The sequence below is a fragment of the Eumetopias jubatus genome, unplaced genomic scaffold (genome assembly GCF_037043125.1).
Source record: "Eumetopias jubatus isolate StellerSeaLion01/CBP00866 unplaced genomic scaffold, mEumJub1_p1.0 scaffold_4, whole genome shotgun sequence".
NCBI lineage: Eukaryota > Metazoa > Chordata > Mammalia > Carnivora > Otariidae > Eumetopias > Eumetopias jubatus.
In genome coordinates, this window is record NW_028274810.1 from 91945915 (window position 1) to 91965890 (window position 19976).

Consider the following 19976-nt stretch of genomic DNA (forward strand, 5'->3'; position numbering starts at 1 on the left):
TCTATGTTTAGATATGAAATGACATCAGAAAGAATAACCAAAGAATAGAGTGGCAATTGGTAAGTGAAGCAGTTTCACCTGGACACTGGTTTTTGAGTAAAAGCCAAGAATGCAGGACTCAACGTGGTTTCTTTGATTACTTTAAAGTCAGTAGTCAACAAGACTTTATTGAGCATCTTCTGTATACTCAGAACTGGGAGGGATATAAAAAGAAGTGGAAGATATAGTTTCTTTTCTCTGAAAGCTTACGGTTTATCTGGAAAGGCAAAACTAATAAAGGGAACATTTGTCAAGTAGAAGATAATACCAATTATGAAATATATTCTCATTTAAGATTGTTAAAACTCAGAGGAGAAGAAAGCTAGAAGAGATCTTTATTTGAGGAAGGCACCCTTGAACTGGGTCCTGGTGGATGCTAAATATTTGGAAGGGGAAAGGAATAATTTTAGTCATGAAATTAAAATGAACATATATTGGAAAGAGGCCTAGATACGCCTGATTGGAGCAAAATTTAAGTGTTCAGAATCAGTGGGAAAATGTTTGTCTGAAAGAATGGAGCCAGATTAAGAACTTTTGACTTTGTACGCGGTAGACATTGAGCCATCATAAATTTTTGAACAAAGGGATAATATCATGCTAGTGGTATGTAAATAAAACAAATCTGTTCCTTTTTACATGATGTATCAAAGGGGTACACTGAACTCAGAAATGTTTTGTTGCTGAAATCCTGGTAACAATAATTATAATTATAAAGGAAGAAATGGGGAAAATGTGAAAGGTGAAATAGAAGGCATTTTACACTGGAGAAAATACGAAGTTCATTGACTAAGAACATTGGAAGAGGAAACTTTTTCAGAAGGGAAATGATCATTCTTCTCATAAGCCTGTTTATTTTGAGATGGCAGGAGGGCATCCAGATAGAAGCGCTCATTTGTCCACTGTGCTGTTATGTGAGCACGCTAGTTACTGGGTCACGTAAGTATAATGGTTGAGAGCATAGACTCTGGAGTCAAACTGTTTGGGTTTGAATTTCGGCTCTCCTTCATCCTAGCTGTATGACCTTGCACAAGTCACTTAATCTGTAAAATGGATCAAATAATGGTTCATAGGATTTGTGTGAGAATGAAGTGAGGCATAATATGTAAAGTGTTCAGCATAGCAAATGGCACACAGTAAATTCTCAACAACCGTTAACTATTATTTATCACAGACAGTAGAGCTCATAGTGAAGTTGCAAGAGATGAATCCTCCATGGAAGAAGGTGTACTTTTAAGTTTCATGGGACACCACACTTCCTCACCTTCCTCACCCTAGAACCTAGCAGAGTGCCTTTCACATAATGACTTTTATTTATTATTGAACTAGATTGAAAGCCCAATCCATGGAATGATGTCCACAGATGACTAAAGGAAGAAAAGAACTCTTGGAAAAGTAACAGATAAAGAACAACTGGAGAGGAAGGAGTACTAGGATATAAGAAACAAACAAGAAACGAGTTTGTTCATGATCAGTAATGTCAGATAGCACAAAGAACATCACGTATATGAGGATCAGAAAAGCTTTTGGATAGACAGTTCCGTGGTCTTACATTCAACAAATATTAAGTGCCCATCACATAACAGGAGAGACAAAATCCCTTCCTTCATGCAGTTTACATAGTACCAGGGGGATAGACAACAAATGCTCAAATAAAATACGTAATTTTGTCAGATCACTTTATTCTAGAGAAAAAGATAGAGAGGGAGGAAGTGTGGGTGGTGCCAGGCTTGGTGGGTAAAGGTGCAATTTTAAATAGGGTGGTTGGCGTTCCTGTTAAAGTTGGATTTTGAGTGAAAACCTGAAGCAAGTATGAAGGAATTAAGCCATATGGATATCTGGGGAAAGGTTTTTAGGCAAAAGGAATAGTAAGTAAAAGGCTCTGAGGTAGCATTTCCAGGGAACTGCAAGGAGGCCAGTGTGGCTGAAGCAAAGAGCATAGGGAGAGAGTAGTGGAAGATGGGATTTGAGAGGCAGGAGTCTGGATTACTCAAGAGCTTATAGGCCGTTTAGAAGTAATACGGTTTTTTGTCTGAGTGAGATGGAGAGATTAACAGGAGTGTTTTGAGTAGAGCAGTGACAGGACCTGACTTCCACTTAATTAGGGTCATGCTGACTGCCATGATACAGACAGTTGAGGGTGGAAGCAGTGGAGCTAGTGAAGATGTTTTTATACTAATCGACCATTTGTTGCTGGTGAAAACCAAAATGGTAGTGTTGGTAGTAATAAGAAGGAGCTAGATGCTGAATATATTGTAAAGGTTGAACTGACAAGATTTGCTGCCAAGTGTGAGAGAAATAGGAATCAAGCGTTTCTGCCTGAGCAGCTTATGGTTTGGAGAAGCAGGTTTTGGGGGAATGAGCCAAGTGTACTGTATCATTTGACACTATTAAATGAAATAAACTTTGTAATAAATAATTTCCATCTGATTTCTCCTAAAGTGTTCTAATCATGCACTATGAACACTGGATTTGGCCCTTCTGTGTCTAGCATTGAGTCTCTTGCATCAGTTACTTTCTCCTAGGTCGGCTCTCATGGTATTTCTACCTGTTATCTTCATTTCATCCTGGATGTTAAAGAGGTTGTCAGCAGTGCTTTAACAATCTCTTTTGTCCTTTTCCTTGATTTTCACTGGAGCTGCTGAGTTGAAAATACTGCTCACTCTTTCACTGTCAAACTGACTTGAGGTAGATAAGAGACTGTTCACTCTGTTCTCCCTGCAGGTGTCCAGAGAGTGGATGAAAGTGGATGGAACACTGTACAAGGGGCCAAGAATAGTCGGGTACTAGACCCCTCAAAATTCCTTAAAATCACTAAGGTGAGTATGACATTTAAAACACAACTTACAACAGCCTGAGGACGTGACTCTCAAAGTTATTTCTTGTTCATATAAAACAGCCATATTGCAGATTTTATTGGGGAGTGTTTTTTTTTAATGCAGACGCTTTTCTACAAGTCAGTATTGATCCGTGTATTCTTACTACTTGTCCTGGTGTTAGTTCTTCTCGTTTCTTGGAGGGTTTACTAAGGTGGAAGTGACAAGTTTAATTCCTAAAGTTAGGAGATGCTTACTATAAGAGAGATGATAATGATACTAAAGTAGCTATAAATTATAAGCTTTATACAATGTATCCTTAGCTCTGGGGAAGAAGCAACTATCTGTTTAAGCCTTACTTGAAAGGAATATAATGGTTTGCCATATCCAAAGCCTAAAAGAAAGCATAGAAGACCTACTACTAGAAATCAGTCTGTGATGAAGATTTAATATGTTCTACCTTCCTCTCTCTTGAGAATCCATGGGCAGTAAGAGGAAAGAGGTTTCTCTTAGCAGATGTTTTCAGCAGAAGTTGATCACTGTAAGTCAGGTGAAGAACCTTGGAGAACATAGAGAAAGTGGCATTACCTTTTGTAAAAGTGGAAGCTTCTATAGCCCAGTGGGTTTTACAAATCATTTGGAAGTCTAGTTTGATCCTTCCTGTGCAATACACTTTCCATAGTTCTGAAAATTGGCAGCCTACCAGTAGGATACTAATAGCAATCTAAAGCTAATGTGGAAACATCAAATGAAAGAAGAGAACTGACAGAAGGAAAAAGACTTTGAGAAAACTGGAAGAAGATGGGCTATGTCATTTTCATCTTCATGTCAAAGTATTGCTTCAGGATAGAACATTCCGTCTCTAGATTGCTCTTGATTTTAATTAGCAAGGATCCTGTTCTCTAAGATTCTGGTACATTCTTCTAGTTTTTTATGTCTCATTGCAGGGATTCCATTGCTGAATATAGCTTGATTCCCATCCACTTCTGTTTCCAGCAAGAGACTATTTTAACAAAAATCTTATGTTAAGAGAATCCCTCCAACATCAACCCCCAACATCTTTGAAAATTATATCAGTACTTAATAATAATATTTGTGTTTTTAAATATTGTTTCCGTGCATGGATGCTATAAAAAAGAATAATTTTGGTATTAAAACTATAACATTATTAATATTTTTCAAGTTGGCAAATTCTTTTTAAATAAATTTTGTGTATATTCAGGTAGTTACACTGTAGGTACTCTACTTAAATACTCTAGATCTAAAGTTCAAAACCTTTAAACAAATGCATTGTTAACTGGGAGAGATTTGTGTCACAGCATGCGGTAGAGCAAAGCAGCACTATTAGGATTTATGAACACTTTTATTACAAAGAACCACATTGCAGCTTACTGTGGTATGTGTTTTCTAATTAGTATTACATTCTAATTCTATTCACTTGTGCTAAAGTTGTGTTTGGGGGATTAAACCTTAGGCATCTTAACTTCCTGTCTAATATCCTGTATTCACTTTTTTCTTATTCCCTTTTATTGAATACTGCCATTCCACTTCTCCATCCTTATCCTGCATGTATTAGGCTTTGCTGAAATATGAAATCTTTGTGCCATCTGACCTGTTCTTTAACAGTAATGTGAAGAGATTAATGAGTTAATTTTGTAGTATACAAAATTTATATATTCACTGGGCATTACTAGACAGGAGGAATTACTAGAAACTGCTTACATTTAGTCAAATGGTGTACCATCTTAGAGGACCTGAACGCATTCTCCAGACCAGTGGTTCCAAACTGTTTTGTGGAAGCTGGATTCCAGGAAAGTAGTTCAGGGTCCACCAGAATCCCATGTGAATGTGAACAGCTCCTGTTTATATTTCTTAAATTGGCATTCCAAGGACTTTTTTTTTTTTTTTTTTTTTTTTTTGCCAAAGTTGGTTTTCACTGCACTGAAGGGGAAAAGAAGATAAACCATTCTAGGGGCACCCAGGTGGCTCAGTTGGTTGAGCAGGTGACTCTTGAATTCAACTCAGGTCATGATTTCAGGGTCATGAGATCGAGCCCAGCATTGGGCTCTCTGCTCAGCAGGGAGTCTACTTGAGATTCTCTCTTTCCTTCTCCCTCTGCCCCTCCCCGCCACCCGCATGCATGCTCACTGTCTCTCTCTAAAATAAATCTTTATGGAAAAAGATAAACCATTCTTGAATGTTTCCTATAATTGGTTTGTGGTCACTTATGTTACAGCCCACAATTGATGAGAAAATTCAGCTGGTACCTAAAGCACAGCTGGGCAGTTGGGGAAAGGGCAGCAGTGGTGGAGCAAAGGCAAGTGAGACTGGTAAGTATGAAGTGTCCCTTCTCGGGAACCTGGGTGTGGTCTGTCAGTATTCACCTTATAGCACATTCCCACAATCCTTTAATAATCCTTTTAGGAAAAGATCTATAGATGAAGCATGCCCAGACTTAACTGGTGTCCCTCTCACTATGGATCCTTAGGTATTTTAAATATTTACAGTTTTTTTAGTTCAGTTAGGCTGTTTAGGACTTTAATCTCTTAGGTTCCTTTGTTAAAATTGATACTCACAAACTTAGTATAATTAGAGAAATTACTGGTACCCCCAAATGAAAAAGAAAACTCATTTTGCTAAGAAAAAGAATTGTAAAAGGGAGTTGTAAAAGAATTAGAGTGAAATATTTTTCAAAATATTTATCAAAAGTCAGATTTTGGGGCACCTGGGTGGCTCAGTCATAAAACGTCTGCCTTCGGCTCAGGTCATGGTCCCAGGGTCCTGGGATCGATTCCCACATCAGGCTCCCTGCTCGATGGGAAGCCTGCTTCTCCTTCTCCCACTCCCTCTGCTTGTGTTCCTTCTCTCGCTGTGTCTCTCTCTGTCAAATAAATAAAATCTTTAAGAAAAAAAAAAGTCAGATTTTGAGAGATTTTACCTTAGGACTCAAATGTTTAGATCATCACAAACACATCTTTTTAAAGCTAAGGAAGTCAAAAGGAAAGTAAAAAACTTCAGTGTTAACCTCCTTTCCGTATTTCCCTTCTATTAAGTAATTATGACCTTTGATTCTTTAAATTTTAAAAAATTGTGTTATTGGGATGCCTGGGTGGCTCAGTCAGTTAAGTGTCTGCCCCTTCAGCTCAGGTCATGATCCCAGGGTCCTGGAATCAAGTCCCAGATCAGCTGAGCAGGGAGCCTGCTTCTCCCTCTGCCTGCCGCTCCCCCTGCTTGTACTCTCTCTCACTGACAAATAAATTAAAAAAACAAATCCTTAAAAAAATTTGTTATTCACTTAAGCCCACATGCAAATTTTACATATAAATACGTAGGATTTATATTAGCTTTTGTATGTGCAGTATTGTGTTTTATTTTTGCTTGGCTCTCTCCTTCCCTGTCTACCATTCCCACCCCCTTCCCTACCTAGGAAAATTTATTATGCTTTTAAAGCAGCAAATGGTAATGAACAAAGATTTCTAAGTTTTGGGGGTTTTTTGCAGACTAATTCCTTCTTTTTTATTCTTATTTAATTAACATGTAGTGTATTATTAGCTTCAGAGGTAGAGTTTAGTGATTCATTAGTTGCACATAATACCCAGTGCTCATTACATCAAGTGCCCTCCTTAATGCCCATCACCCAGTTACCCCATCCCTCAGACAGACAAATTCCTTCTAACATTATGCTTCTGAGTATGGTCTATGGACCAGGAGATTGACATCCCCTTGTTAGGCTTGTTAGGAATACCGCCTTTCTCCCAAGGGAGGCAGATGAATTAGAAGCTGCATTTGAGGGATGCCTGGGTGGCTCAGTTGGTTAAGTGTCTGCCTTTGGCTCAGGTCATGATCCCGAGGTCCTGCTCATCTGGGAGTCTGCTATTCCCTCTCCCTCTCTGCTCCTCCCCACCACTCATGCTCTCTCTCAAATAAATAAAATCTTAAAAAAAAAAAAAGCAGCTACATTTTTATCATGCAATTTGTTTTTTTTTTTCCCTTCAATCCTCAATACCTATAGATGCCTTACGGTCAAGTGCTTCCAGTTTAAACAGATTCTCTGCTTTGCAACCTCCAGCACCTTCAGGGTCTACATCATCTACACCTTTAGAGTTTGATTCCCGACGGACCTTAACCAGGTAAGAAGTCGACTGACCTACTTGTCAATGTCTGTTCTCTCTGTATCATTCTCTCTCTCTCTCTCTTTCACACATACACACAGAGGCATGCCCACACAGACCATGATAATCATCTTTATGGCATGGATACCTTTTATCCCTAAGATTGATTTTCTTTCTTTTCCTCCTTTGATCTTCACATTCTGTAATTTCCAAGATAAGAACATAATTGAGTGGTAGATTGGGGATGGGGTGGAAAGGAAGAGCAGGTTACCTGTCAAGTTTCTAATAACTTGTTTCTTAAGAAACCAGACCCACCCAAATAGCCCTGGTGGCTGGTGGAGGGCATGCTAAACTAATGCCTCAGTATGCTCTAGATTAACCTAACACTCTGAAGCACATGAATTAAAGGGCATGGATAGCCTATCCATATGTTTTTCTGTCACACTGTTTTTCAAGTTATATTTGAGGCTCTCCTTTGTTTCTCACTGTTCTCTGTATTTTACTACTGTCTACTTTCATTTTCGTAGGACTGATATGGTGAAGTGTTCTGTTGGTTAGCTTACAGAGAATAAATAAAGACCTGTAGAATAATGACAGAAAACAACAATTTTTAAAATTTTATTTATTTAAGTAATCTCTACATCTAGCATGGGGCTCGAACTTACGACCCCAAGATCAAGAGTCACACAGTCTACCAACTGAGCCAGCCAGGCGCCCCTCAAAATTTTTGACTTAAGCACTTTTAGTGCTAAAGTTGCTTTAAGCTCTCAAACTTTCTTTTTTATTTTTGTAATCAGCTTGACCAGGTAGACTTTCTAAACTATGTTACTGTTCCCTTGGCTTCTGCAACAAAATATACTTAGCATAATTCAACTTTTAATGATGGCTCTGATTGCCATTAAGTATCATTTGTGGGGTGCCTGGGTGGCTCAGTCGTTAAGCATCTGCCTTCAGCTCGGGCCATGATCCCAGGGTCCTGGGATCGAGCCCTGCATTGGACTCCCTGCTCAGCGGGGAGTCTGCTTCTCCCTCTCCCACTCCCCCTGCTTGTGTTCCCTCTCTTGCTGTATCTTTCTGTCAAATAAATAAAATTTTTAAAAAAAGCGTCATTTGTGCTATTGAAGTATTTGTGGCTCTTTGCTCTGCCATAAATTTCCCCTGATGGCTCTGCATTTTGGGTACTTGTGTATGTTCTTTCAGAGGTTAGATCACTGTTGTGCTCTAGTCATTTCTCTTCTCTGCCTTTTAATTTGCTGCCCCTGATCTGCTATGGGCCAAGGAACTATTTGCCCAGCTCATTAGAATTATCTAAACAGGAAGTATAGGGAGTAAATAGGGAGATAGGAAGATTCTCTCTTAAATAAAATGTGTGACTTGGGCCATGCAAAAACTACTTCTGGGGTGCCTGGGTGAAGCAGTCAGTTAAGCATCCAACTCTCAGTTTCGGCTCACATCGCGATCTCAGGGTCATGTGATCACATTAGGCTCAGCACAGAGTCAGCCTGGGACTCTCTCCCTCTCCTGCCCCTCCCCCCTGCACTCAGTCTGGTGCTCTCTCTCAAAAATAAATAAATCTTTTTTTTTTTTAAAGATTTTCTTTATTTGAGAGATAGAGAGCACGAGAGGGAAAAGGGTCAGAGGGAGAAGCAGACTCCCTGCTGAGCAGGGAGCCCGATATGGGACGCGATCCTGGGACTCCAGGATCATGTCCTGAGCCGAAGGCAGTGGCTTAACCAACTGAGCCACCCAGGCGCCCTAAATAAATCTTTTTTAAAAACCAACTTCTACTTGGTTCTCAAAATATTTTACTTATATTTGAAGTTTCTGAATAAATTCTGTAATTTGTAATTACAGGTAATTATAGGTCTTCATTCATTCTCTGTAAGCCAACCAACAGAACACTTCACTATATGATACATAGTGATACCATGTTTTGGTATTCTCTCACTGTTTTAGCTCATACATTCATCACTGTCTTCTTTATTCGTAAAAAATTTTAAAAACTAAAAGAGTTGCCATTGACATTTTTTAAAATTTTAAGTAGTATCCCTTTTAACATTTGCGAGAAAAGTAAATGCATGCTTAACATTCTCTTGAAAGCACTGATTTTACTTGTTTATATAAATACAGTTTGAAGTATAATTGGTGCCTCACACCTTTGAAGTTATGTGTGAAAAATTACTCTGCATCCTTTTAGAAAGTCTAAGTGTTATTTTATAATTTGAATATATAGGGGATGGGGTGGTCTTTCTTCTGAAAAGTTTATTTTGTCTTTTAAGTCGTGGAAGCATGGGCAGAGAGAAGAATGATAAGCCCCTTCCATCTGCAGCAGCTCGTCCCAATACTTTCATGAGGGGTGGCAGCAGCAAAGATCTGTTGGACAATCAGTCTCAAGAAGAGCAACGCAGAGAGATGCTAGAGACCGTGAAACAGCTTACGGGAGGCATGGATGTGGAAAGGAACAGTGCTGAGGTTGACCGAAACAAGGCCCGGGAGTCAGGTGAGAGACTTGATACATATAGGTAGGAGATTTGGGCCTTAAATATGGAATGAGAAATGCAGAGGAGACCTTGTGCCTGTGTAGATTTCAGAATCAATGTGTGATAATAACACACTGGTGTCTTCAAAGATAAAGGGCATCTTCATAGTTTTGTAACATTGTTCTCATTTCCCAGCTTATCCCTTTGTTCAACAATTTGTAAATTTTTCCCTTTGTCTAGTAAGTGTGATGGTGACGAGGGCCGCTTGCAGTATATTAAGCAATCTGAATTTCTTACAAGTTCTCAAAATAACAACTCACTGTGCATTAGAGTGCGTGTGCTTTGTAGAGCCCTCAAATGTATGAAAATTCTCACATTATTGAGCCACTGCAAGGCAAGCCTAAGAGGAAATGTCAGATTGTCTTTTGCTACCTTAATCTTGGTAACTTCTTTGGTTTTTGTACATGTTTAGTATGCGTATGACAGGAGGACCAACTCCGATAATGCTCTAAAAATTACTATCATGAATGTAACCTATCTGTGTTTCTGTTTTCTCATCTGTTATATGGGGATAGTAAATGTACCTCCCTTATAGAATTATGGTGAAGATTAAATGAGAAGTTAAAACACGTAAAATACTTAGAACATTATCTGATAAATACAGATTTTTGAAAAGGTACTAGATGTCATGATGATGATGGCAACAATGAAAAATAGATTAAAGGTAATTTTCAGCATTCTTAAAATCTTAATTCTGAAGTGATACTGGTTGTATATAACATTTTTATAGCTTCCAAATTTGTTTCAGTATTTAAATTATGTTTCCTAACTATAGTATCTAAATGGATTCAAAGACAAATTGAAATGTCTTCTCCCAACTCTAGACTTCAGATCTTTTAGCTTTGGGACATGTGGCTTTCTTACCTATGGTAGGTATTTGGGGAACATAACAAGATAGGGCATGAAAATATCATGTGTGCAGTAAATAATATAGCACAGCTGCTCTCTGCATGTTTATGTTTACTGTCTGGGTCATTTGTTTATTCACTACATGCACACTGACCACCTAGTGAATTGTGGGCACAGGATCTCCCTCTCAGCCTTCAGTCATATACAAGTACAAACAGAGAAGAATGCTATGGAGGAGAGGAGCGGAGCTCTAAAAGAGTACTTAACAAAGAACTATCTAGAATTGACACAGAGGGATGTCAGGGAAGGTTTCCCTCAGGTCTGATGGACCAGTAGGAATTAAATAGGTTTATAGGGAGGGATGGGTATGGAGCAGAGAGAAAGAGCATTCCATCCAGGAGGAGCACCATGAGCAAAGTAATAATAAATAGGTAGAACTATGGCATGTTCAAGCAACTGCCAAAGGCCAGTGTGGTTAGAGCTCTGTGCGTGATCATGCAAGCTTCATGTGCTCATCATTGAAGCAGTGGAGAAGAATCAAAATGCAGAAAGGAACAAAAAGGCTTTAAGTATAAAAGTTTACTATATCCCTATATTCTTTTAATTGTAGAATATGAAGTTACTTGGTGTGTATATCTGTGCTACAGTAAATATTTCTCTTTTCTGCTTTTAGATTTCTTGCCTTGTCAAATTTGTATCTAATGCTTTTATGGAAAAATCAATGTAACAACACATAAATATTGTCAACCATAATCCCACCGTTTTAAGGATAATTTTTGTCATTTTTACTTTCACTTTTTTTAACCTCAGTAGTAGTGAAACCAGAAATTCCAGCAACATCAGCTCCTGACAAGCCAGCATTGTCAGAATTGGAGATGGAGAAGAAGTCCAAATCTATCATTGATGAATTTCTACACATTAATGATTTTAAGGTAAACGAAATTAAAAAAAAAAAAAAAGGCAACAACACAGAAAGCCCTGTAACAGATACAGTAACTTGGCTCTGGTCTAAGTCACTTGTCACTAAGACTTTGAGTAATCCAAGTCGCACACAGTTCAATTTGCACAACTCTGATGCACTCTTGCCAACTATTCTCTTTTAAATTGATAATGGAGTTCCATTATCATCCATCCTTCCTGCATCACATGGCAGGAAGGGAGAATGGCCACCAGTACATCCCCACTGTGGGATAACCACATTGACTTTGATACTCATGAACAAAAAACAACACATCACCATTATTAGGAATTCCTGTCTCCCTATATATTGCCTCTCATGATCTTTACAATCATTTTATCATCATTCTTGTTATTAACTTTGAAGTATGGCTGATGTTACTTTATATTTATTTCCCAAGTAGAAAACTGAGGCACCAAGTAGTAAGCACTGTGTCAGGGTCAGACAGCTTAAGTGAAACATTCAAGACCCAGCTTTGAATCTGCCATTCTTGAGCCCTAGCCTTCTCTTTGATCTTCGTTTTAAGATGGTAGTGAATAAGATAGACATAATGCCTGACTTCATGAGCCCTATAGTCTCGTGGCAGAGACATCATAAAGACTTAACTCCACAGATTAAGTATTTAAATTGTAGTTATAATAAATGCCAGTAGACCTGTGGGTCTTAGGAAGATTATATAATAGTACCTAGTTTAGGGATCTGGAGTCAGCAAAGGCTTATCTGTTAAATTATTTGTTAGATATATTAACTATTTTTGCTTTGGCATTATATTAAAAAATTCTTTCAAGCTTACTTGTTCTCTCAACCATGTAGTCATTATTTGCTTTCTCTACTTAACAGTCACCTTGATTAACTATAGCCCAGCCTTCCAAAACCCTCATGCCTCTGAAATTGTCCAAAATTGAGAAGAAGTACTAAGAAATTTTGATGATGAGCCAGATAGTTGGAGAGGATATACTCTGTCAGTGAGCAACAAATACTTCGAAAAGAGAAAAGTATGACCCTATGATGAACTGGAGACATAGGGAAAAAAAGACATTAGTAACACCTAAGTGCAACAGGAGGGCTCTCTGAAAAATCAGCCCTAGGCCTGGCCTGCAGGATGGAAGAAACAGAATCAGTTAGGACTCAGGAACTTTTTTCTTTCTTTCTTTTTTTCTTTCTTTTTTTTTTTTAAGATTCTATTTATCTGACAGAGAGAGGGAGAGAAAGAAAGCACATGCAGGGGGAGCGGCAGGGAGAGGAAGAAGCAGGCTTCCCACTGAGCAGAGCCTGATGTGGGGTTTGGTCCCAGGACCCCGGGATCATGACCTGAGCCGAAGGCAGATGCTTAACCAGCTGAGCCACCCAGGCGCCCGAGGACTCAGGAATTTCATTGTACAATGTACAAGGCAGCTCTGCTGTGCAGTGATGATAAGAACCAGGAAATATTGTCAGACATAGTGAGGGCTTACTATGTGCTAGATGTGCTGTTCTACATATTTTGTATGTATTAGTTCATTTAATCCTCAGGAGGATCATCCTCCTGATCATCCTCCCTAATAATAATAATAATATTATTATAATAGCCATTTTTATACATAAGGAAACTGAGAGGCAAAGATGTAAAATAACTTGCTCTGGGCCATGCTGATGATAAGTAGCCTACTCAGGATTTAAAATTAGTTTTCTAGAGGCGCCTGGGTGGCTCAGTCAGTTAAACATCTGCCTTCCCCTCGGGTCATGATCCCAGGGTCCTGGAATCGAGTTCCGCATCAGGCTCCCTGCTTAGCCTGCTTCTCCCTCTCCCTCTGCCTGCTGCTCCCCCTGCTTGTGCTCTCTCTCTCTCTCTCTCTAATAAATAAATAAAATCTTTAAAAAAATAAATAAAAATAAAAAGTAAAATTAGCTTTCTAGGGGCGCCTGGCTGGCTCAGTCAGTAGAGCATGTGACTCATGGTCTCAGGGTCATGAGTTCGAGCCCCACATTGGGAATAGAGATTACTTAAGAAAATAAAAATGGGGCACCTGGCTGGCTCAGTCAGGAGAGCGTGCAACTCTTGCTCTCAAGGTTGTTGTAGGTTTGAGGCCCACATTAGGTGTAAAGATTACTTAAAAATAAAATACTTTTTAAAAAATAATAAAATTAAGCTTGTAGTTTCAGAGCATAGATTGTATCTTATTACCTTTAGCGTATTAGTATATTGTGCTAAAGGCTTACAGAGCACATCCTAAGAAAGAGGTTTTTCTAGCATCTCAGTAGGTGCTATTATTATTAAAAAATTGGGGTGCCTGGGTGGCTCAGTTGGTTAAGCATCCAGCTCTTGATTTTGGCTCAGGTCATGATCTCATGATTCTGAGATTGATTTTAGCGGGGAGTCTGCTTGAGGATTCTCTCTCCTCTTCCCTCTGCCCCTCCCCCAGCTAGTATTCTGTCTCTCTCTCAAATAAATAAATCTTTTAAAAAAATAATACAAATTATTATTTATTGAGCCTTTGTTTTGTGTTTGGCAGTGTGCCCAGTCCTTTTCTTATATACATTCCTCACAGTAACTCTATGACAAGAAGTTAAGACTGAAAAATTGTTACACTCCTAAACGCACATAGTAGTAAGTAGCAGAGCCAGGATTCAAACCTACATTTGTCTGACTCTGCACCCTGTGTTGTTAGCCTCTGTGATATATAGTCATTGAGTACCTAAAATGTGCCAGCCACATTTTGGGAAGACTGCCTGGATATTCTGTTGTATATGTAGTGAACAACATAGTCTACTTCTGTGGGTTATTTGTGGAACTTACCATCTAATGGGAGATAGCTGCCCTAAAGATAGCTAATAAATAAACAACAAATACAAAAAGAAAAATAATGTTTCAGTGCAGAGAAGTAAAACTAGGTGATATGATAGCCAGTGATTGGACAGTCACAGAGACCATAGGAGTTGTCCTTTCAGCTGAGTACTGAAAGAAATAAGAATCAACCCATGAGAAAATGAGGGAAAGGGCAAGATTATGAATTGCTGAGACATTAAAAGTACCATGATAAAGGGACGCCTAGCTGGCTCAATCAGTAGAGCAATGTGACCCTTGATCTCGGGGTTGTAAGTTTGAGCCCCACGTTGGGTGTAGAGATGACTTAAAAATGAAATCTTTTTTTAAAAAGTACAGTGATCTAGTTAGTTGACCCTGTATGCAGATCCAGTGAATAAATTCCCACTGGAAGACACTTAATCACTTCATGGAGCACCTGGCTGGCTCAGTCGGGAGAGCATGAGACTCTTGATCTCGGGTCGTGAGTTCGAGCCTCATGTTGGCTGTAGAAATTACTTAAAAATAAAATCTTTTTTAAAAAATGAAGACATTTAATCAGTTCAGGTTAAATATTAAAGATATGTTCATTCATTTCCATGCTCTTCTGAAAAAGCATTATAATGATGATGGACTTTAAAATGAGGAACTCACAAGGGTAAAGAACATAGGGAATAGACAGCAGCAACATTCTGGAAGTTAGAAATTAGAAGGATGGGTGGCCATTTATTCAATAGGCTGTGAATGTGCATAATGTGCAGATGGGGCTGAAAAACGAAGGATTGATTGGTTAAAAGTGTATTTAAGACAGTTTTATGTGACACCTGGGCCGAATGTTTCCAAAAATACCAATGTCATAAAAAGATAAAAGGGAAAGAAAGGACTGATCTAGATTAAAGTAGTCTAAAGAGACATCGTGCACCCTGACATGTGATGTTGGGGTTTTCATTGTATCCTAGAACAACAAAAAGCTATATTAGACATTTGGGGACAATTGTGGAAATTGTGAATATATACTATATATGTATCAGATAGCATTTATTTTATTTTTTTAATTTTTGTTTCTAAAGATTTTATTTTTTTGACAGCGAGAGACACAGCGAGAGAGGAAACACAAGCAGGGGAAGTGGGAGAGGGAGAAGCAGGCTTCCCGCCGAGCAGGGAGCCCAATGCGGGGCTCGATCCCAGGACCCTGGGATCATGACCTGAGCCGAAGGCAGATGCTTAACAACTGAGCCACCCAGGTGCCCCCAGATAGCATTTTTTTTTAAGATTTATTTTATTTATTTATTTATTTATTTATTTATTTATTTTAAAGATTTTACTTATTCATGAGAGAGAGAGAGAAGCAGAGGGAGAAGCAGGCTCCCCGCTGAGCAGGGAGCCCGACGCGGGACTCGATCCCAGGACCCTGGGATCATGACCTGAGCCAAAGGCAGATGCTTAACCATCTGAGCCACCCAGGCACCCCAAGATTTATTTATTTTAAAGCAAGCAAACCTGAGTGGGGGTAGGGGCAGAGGGAGAGAATCTCAAGAAGACTCCTTGCTGAGTGTGGAGCCGGATGCAGGGCTCCATTTCTGTCGACCCATGAGATCCTGACCTGAGCTGAAATCACAAGTCTGATGCTTAACCAACTGAGCCACCCAGGCCCCCCTATCAGACAGTATTTTTATTGACATTATATGGATATTAAAATCTTTACATATATGTAAAGAGAACTAACAATTGATAAATCACAATTGAAGTGAAGCTATATTGTACTCTTCAATTTCTCTGTAGTTTGAACGTGTTTTAGATAAAAAGTGGATGTGGGGGAGGTATGAAATAAAATAGCAGGGGGAAAATAAAGCAGTGGTGAGAAACCTAGATGTGCCTTCCTCCCTTCCTCAGTCAGGAGGCTGCCTTTCTCACATGTATCTTCACCCTCAGAAGAGCTACTCTCTTCAGAGGTTCAACCAAAGGATTTTGGATTCAGACAGAATTGAGTAGCTGAGGGCAGGGAGGTGCACACTGCTGTATTGGTGATTCAGCAACCCTGGCTTCCCGGCTTGAAAGACACGAACCTAGCCAGCTCACCCTGTGGTAAGGACCATTTCACAAGCCCCACACCCCAAGAACTTCCTAAAAGGTTTTAGTACTTAAGCTAACCTTAATTCCTGGGAAGGAAGACCTTCACTGAAGATTTTGCAAATATTAACATACCCAAACAGAATTATCTCAGTTGCCATAGTGGATCGTTTGACCCATGCTATTGAATCTGTTTCATAATATGCCATTTTCAGTTTTTTAAATGAGTGTAACACAGGTAAACATTTTTAGAAAAATACATTTTTGACTCTGGTTCTTTGAGTAATCTGTAGTGAAATTGTTAACCGAAATACATTAACCTTGTAAAGATCCTCTATTCTTTTGTTTTTAAATATGACTAATATTGCCCATATCAGCCTGCAATTTACCGAGCTATATTAATGTTTAAAAAAAATACTTGAAAACTATCTTGTTTGTGGAGCTTTCTACTCACTTTGTCATAACTATAAGATTTTAAACACTTACTTTAACACTCTGGTAATGGGATCCAGGTTTTAGAGTAAGCTTTTATTTGCTGTTTGAACAGGAAGCCATGCAGTGTGTGGAAGAGCTGAATGCCCAGGGCCTGCTACATGTGTTTGTGAGAATGGGAGTGGAGTCCACCCTGGAAAGGAGCCAGATCACCAGGGATCACATGGGCCAATTACTCTATCAGCTGGTGCAATCAGAAAAACTCAGCAAACAGGACATTTTCAAAGGGTCAGTATCCTCCTCAAGAGTGGTATTCAGTTTCTAGGCTCTTGAGTAGTGGTTAATTTTAAAAGTACATAAATTTTTAAGTATTTTCATAGAGTAAAATTATGTCCAGTATAATGTGTTGATGTATACTATTTTGGTAGTATGTTGGTGGATATTATGGCATTTGGTGTGGATTGCGCTAGGGCATAAAGGTTATCTCCTGGTTTCCTAAATTTTGTTAGACCTGTACTACGGTGTAAGTAAGGTAGCAGAGACCCCTTAACCTCGGGGAAATTCAGGCCCTCACCAGCCCATTTACATGGAAACCCTGCATGTTCTTTGAGGAAAAAGCTCTTTTTGTGTGAGGAAAATTCTGGACAATCGACTTAAACCTAAAAGCCTTATCCTTTCAATAAACTGTGGTTATGGGCGCCTGGGTGGCTCAGTCGTTAGGCATCTGCCTTCGGCTCATGTCGTGATCTCAGGGTCCTGGGATCGAACCCCACGTAGGGCTCCCCACTCCGTGGGAAGCCTGCTTCTCTCTCTCCCACTCCCCCTGCTTGTGTTCCCTCTCTCGCTGTGTCTCTCTCTGTCAAATAAATAAATAAAAATCTTAAAATAGGGGCGCCTGGGTGGCTCAGTCGTTAAGCGTCTGCCTTCGGCTCAGGTCATGATCTCAGGGTCCTGGGATCGAACCCCGCATCGGGCTCCCTGCTCAGCGAGAAGCCTCCTTCTCCCTCTCCCTCTCCCTCTGCTTGTGTTCCCTCTCTCGCTGTGTCTCTGTCAAATAAATAAATAAAATCTTTAAAAAAAAAAATCTTAAAATAAACTGGTTATTTTGGCCAATGAATGTTTGTCTGTCCACTCTAGCCTCCTAGAGGGGGTTAACTCCGAATTGTTAATGATTTAATCTGTTCCAGATTAGTTTCATTATGATTCTTGTTGATGGCTGCTCTGATGAAGTCTGGCTGTCACTAGTGTTGTATACTCATCAGATCAGGTTCTGATATGTTTGTGATCATCACATGTGCATGGATTGGATTCTTTGCGGTACAGCCCAGAATCTTACCCAGGCTTAGGTTCTGAAATCAATGTTTAAGGCAAAAATTTCGTTTTAGGAGCCATGTTGTGCAAATGTAAACATAGAAACACACGCACCATTGCCAGGTGCCCATTCTCTAATCAGTCAGGAACTAAGACCTCCTGAAGGCTGAATATCAGATTCACATCTCACATTTCATCCTCAACGTATATGTTCATTGGGTAGAATGGCAGTAAGAATTCTGCATTATTTATTTTTCTCTTTATAAATCATTTTGGCCAAGCTCATAGTACATTCTTTTAAATTAAATGCACATGTGATGAAATGCCACTGTATGTCTTTCAGATATGGTCAACCCTTAGAATAAGGTAACCATTAAATGCCAAAGTTGAATGTATTTAGGAATTATTACTCATTTGATTTTGTGAGGAATGATGACAGTGTCTTCAAGGTCTTAGAAAATATATACTCGCCCCTAGGATGATTAATAAGCTGTCTTTCAGCAATAAGGTAGTTTGCTATGAATTCATTGAATGACTAGATTAAGGCCATCTACCTTAATAAGTAGTTACCTTAGTAAGAAACTGTGGCTAAAGTTGCTAGTACTGTTGGCCTTTAAGACTTAGATGGTTTCCCAGTTTCAAAAAGAGAAATCAGTTCACTCCAATAACCAGCCAGTGTAAATAGAGCAAGTGAGGGTATATGAGCCCTCACAAATTTCTGTGCCTACCAACTTGAAATTGCAATGTCAAGCCCTGCAAACTATAGCTGAGGTCACGATTATATTAATTTATAAATATTTGCTTCTTTCTCATCTATTATGATGTATTCACCAGAAAATTTTGTAAATGAGAATGCTGGATTACTGTTTACCCTTTCTCTCTTTCTTCAAACTATACTCTTAAGTTTATTTGTATCTAGAAAGACCCCAGGAAGTGGGGTCTAGCTTCATTGCTTCATTGAACTTGTGAGGTGCTAGCTTGATTTCTAGACTATCTCAGATGTTGGTATTTCCCTTTGGGGGATTCCTTGAGGAAAAAATATCATACCCAGACATCCTGTCTACACTTTCATTGGTGGTGGTGCTGTTGCTGCTGCTGGCAATACAACCACCACCTTTTATTTATACTGCAAATGAGATTAACATTTCTGTGTCTCAGTAGCTACTTCATCTTCCTCTATCCCTACTTCCTTCTGCAGCTAGAGATAATACAGTGACTCCAGACCTCGCTTTTGATACTTTGTTAGACCTAACCAGGTCATCCTTAGGCCAAGATCCCTATGAAGACCCCTGTTCCTTCCTAAATAGAGAGGCCCAGCAGTTTTTTCTAAGATGGACACAAAGTGATAGCCACTTGTCATTACCCACCAAGAGCTTTCTTGCAAAAAGATCAGAGTTTCCCATTTACTTCTAAAGCCCAAATTATAAATAGTTCATACTGTCCAGAGGCCATTTCATTTGAGCCATGGAAATACCCTGAGTCTTTTGTCTCTTCAGTCCCAATATCCAAAGACCTTTGTCTTTACATAGCATTGTGGGCAAACATCGAAGGTCAGCTTCCTAGGATGCTGCTACCCCTTAGATGCTAATTTCTAAGCAGTTGTTTTTTTTGTTTTGTTTTGTTTTTTAAAGATTTTATTTATTTGAGAGAGAGCACAAGCGGGTAAGGAGCAGAGGGAGAGGCAGACTCCAGTGGGGTGAGGGGCAGAGAGAGAAGAAGAAGCAGACTCTCCACTGAGCAGGGAGCCGGACACGGATCATGACCTGAGCTGAAGGCAGATGCTTAACTGAGTGAGCCATCCAGGCTTCCCCTCTGAGCAGTTGTTAAAGCTATTTCTGCCCAGCTCCCCAAGCCAGAGATGGTGGAAAGTAGAAGGCCTCCCTTTTTACTGGGCCCTTATCAGCCAACTATTAATCTGCCATTTCTGGGCCCTGATCAGCCAACTATTAATCTGCCATTTCTTCTACAGAACCCTTCAAAGCATGCACTGCTACTGAATTCTAATACTAGACAGAAGTTTCAAATAGGCTCAATGTGTCACATTGTTTACTAGATAGTTTATCAACTCCA

The 19976-nt window shown here is 39.4% G+C and overlaps 1 protein-coding gene across 13 annotated transcripts in view; it reads left to right on the plus strand.

The window, feature by feature from the left end:
* EIF4G3 (eukaryotic translation initiation factor 4 gamma 3) overlaps nt 1–19976 on the plus strand; it is a 336241-nt gene that overhangs the window by 292645 nt on the left and 23620 nt on the right. For 11 of the 13 annotated variants that reach the window (XM_088022577.1, XM_088022578.1, XM_028090799.2 and 8 more), the window contains 6 exons: nt 2761–2855; nt 5089–5182; nt 6865–6982; nt 9244–9464; nt 11164–11285; nt 16711–16883. In XM_088022577.1, coding sequence (XP_087878703.1) covers nt 2761–2855; nt 5089–5182; nt 6865–6982; nt 9244–9464; nt 11164–11285; nt 16711–16883 — 823 coding nt within the window. The remainder of the gene's footprint in view (nt 1–2760; nt 2856–5088; nt 5183–6864; nt 6983–9243; nt 9465–11163; nt 11286–16710; nt 16884–19976) is intronic. The other 2 variants (XM_028090794.2, XM_088022576.1) reach the window with 1 other exon arrangement.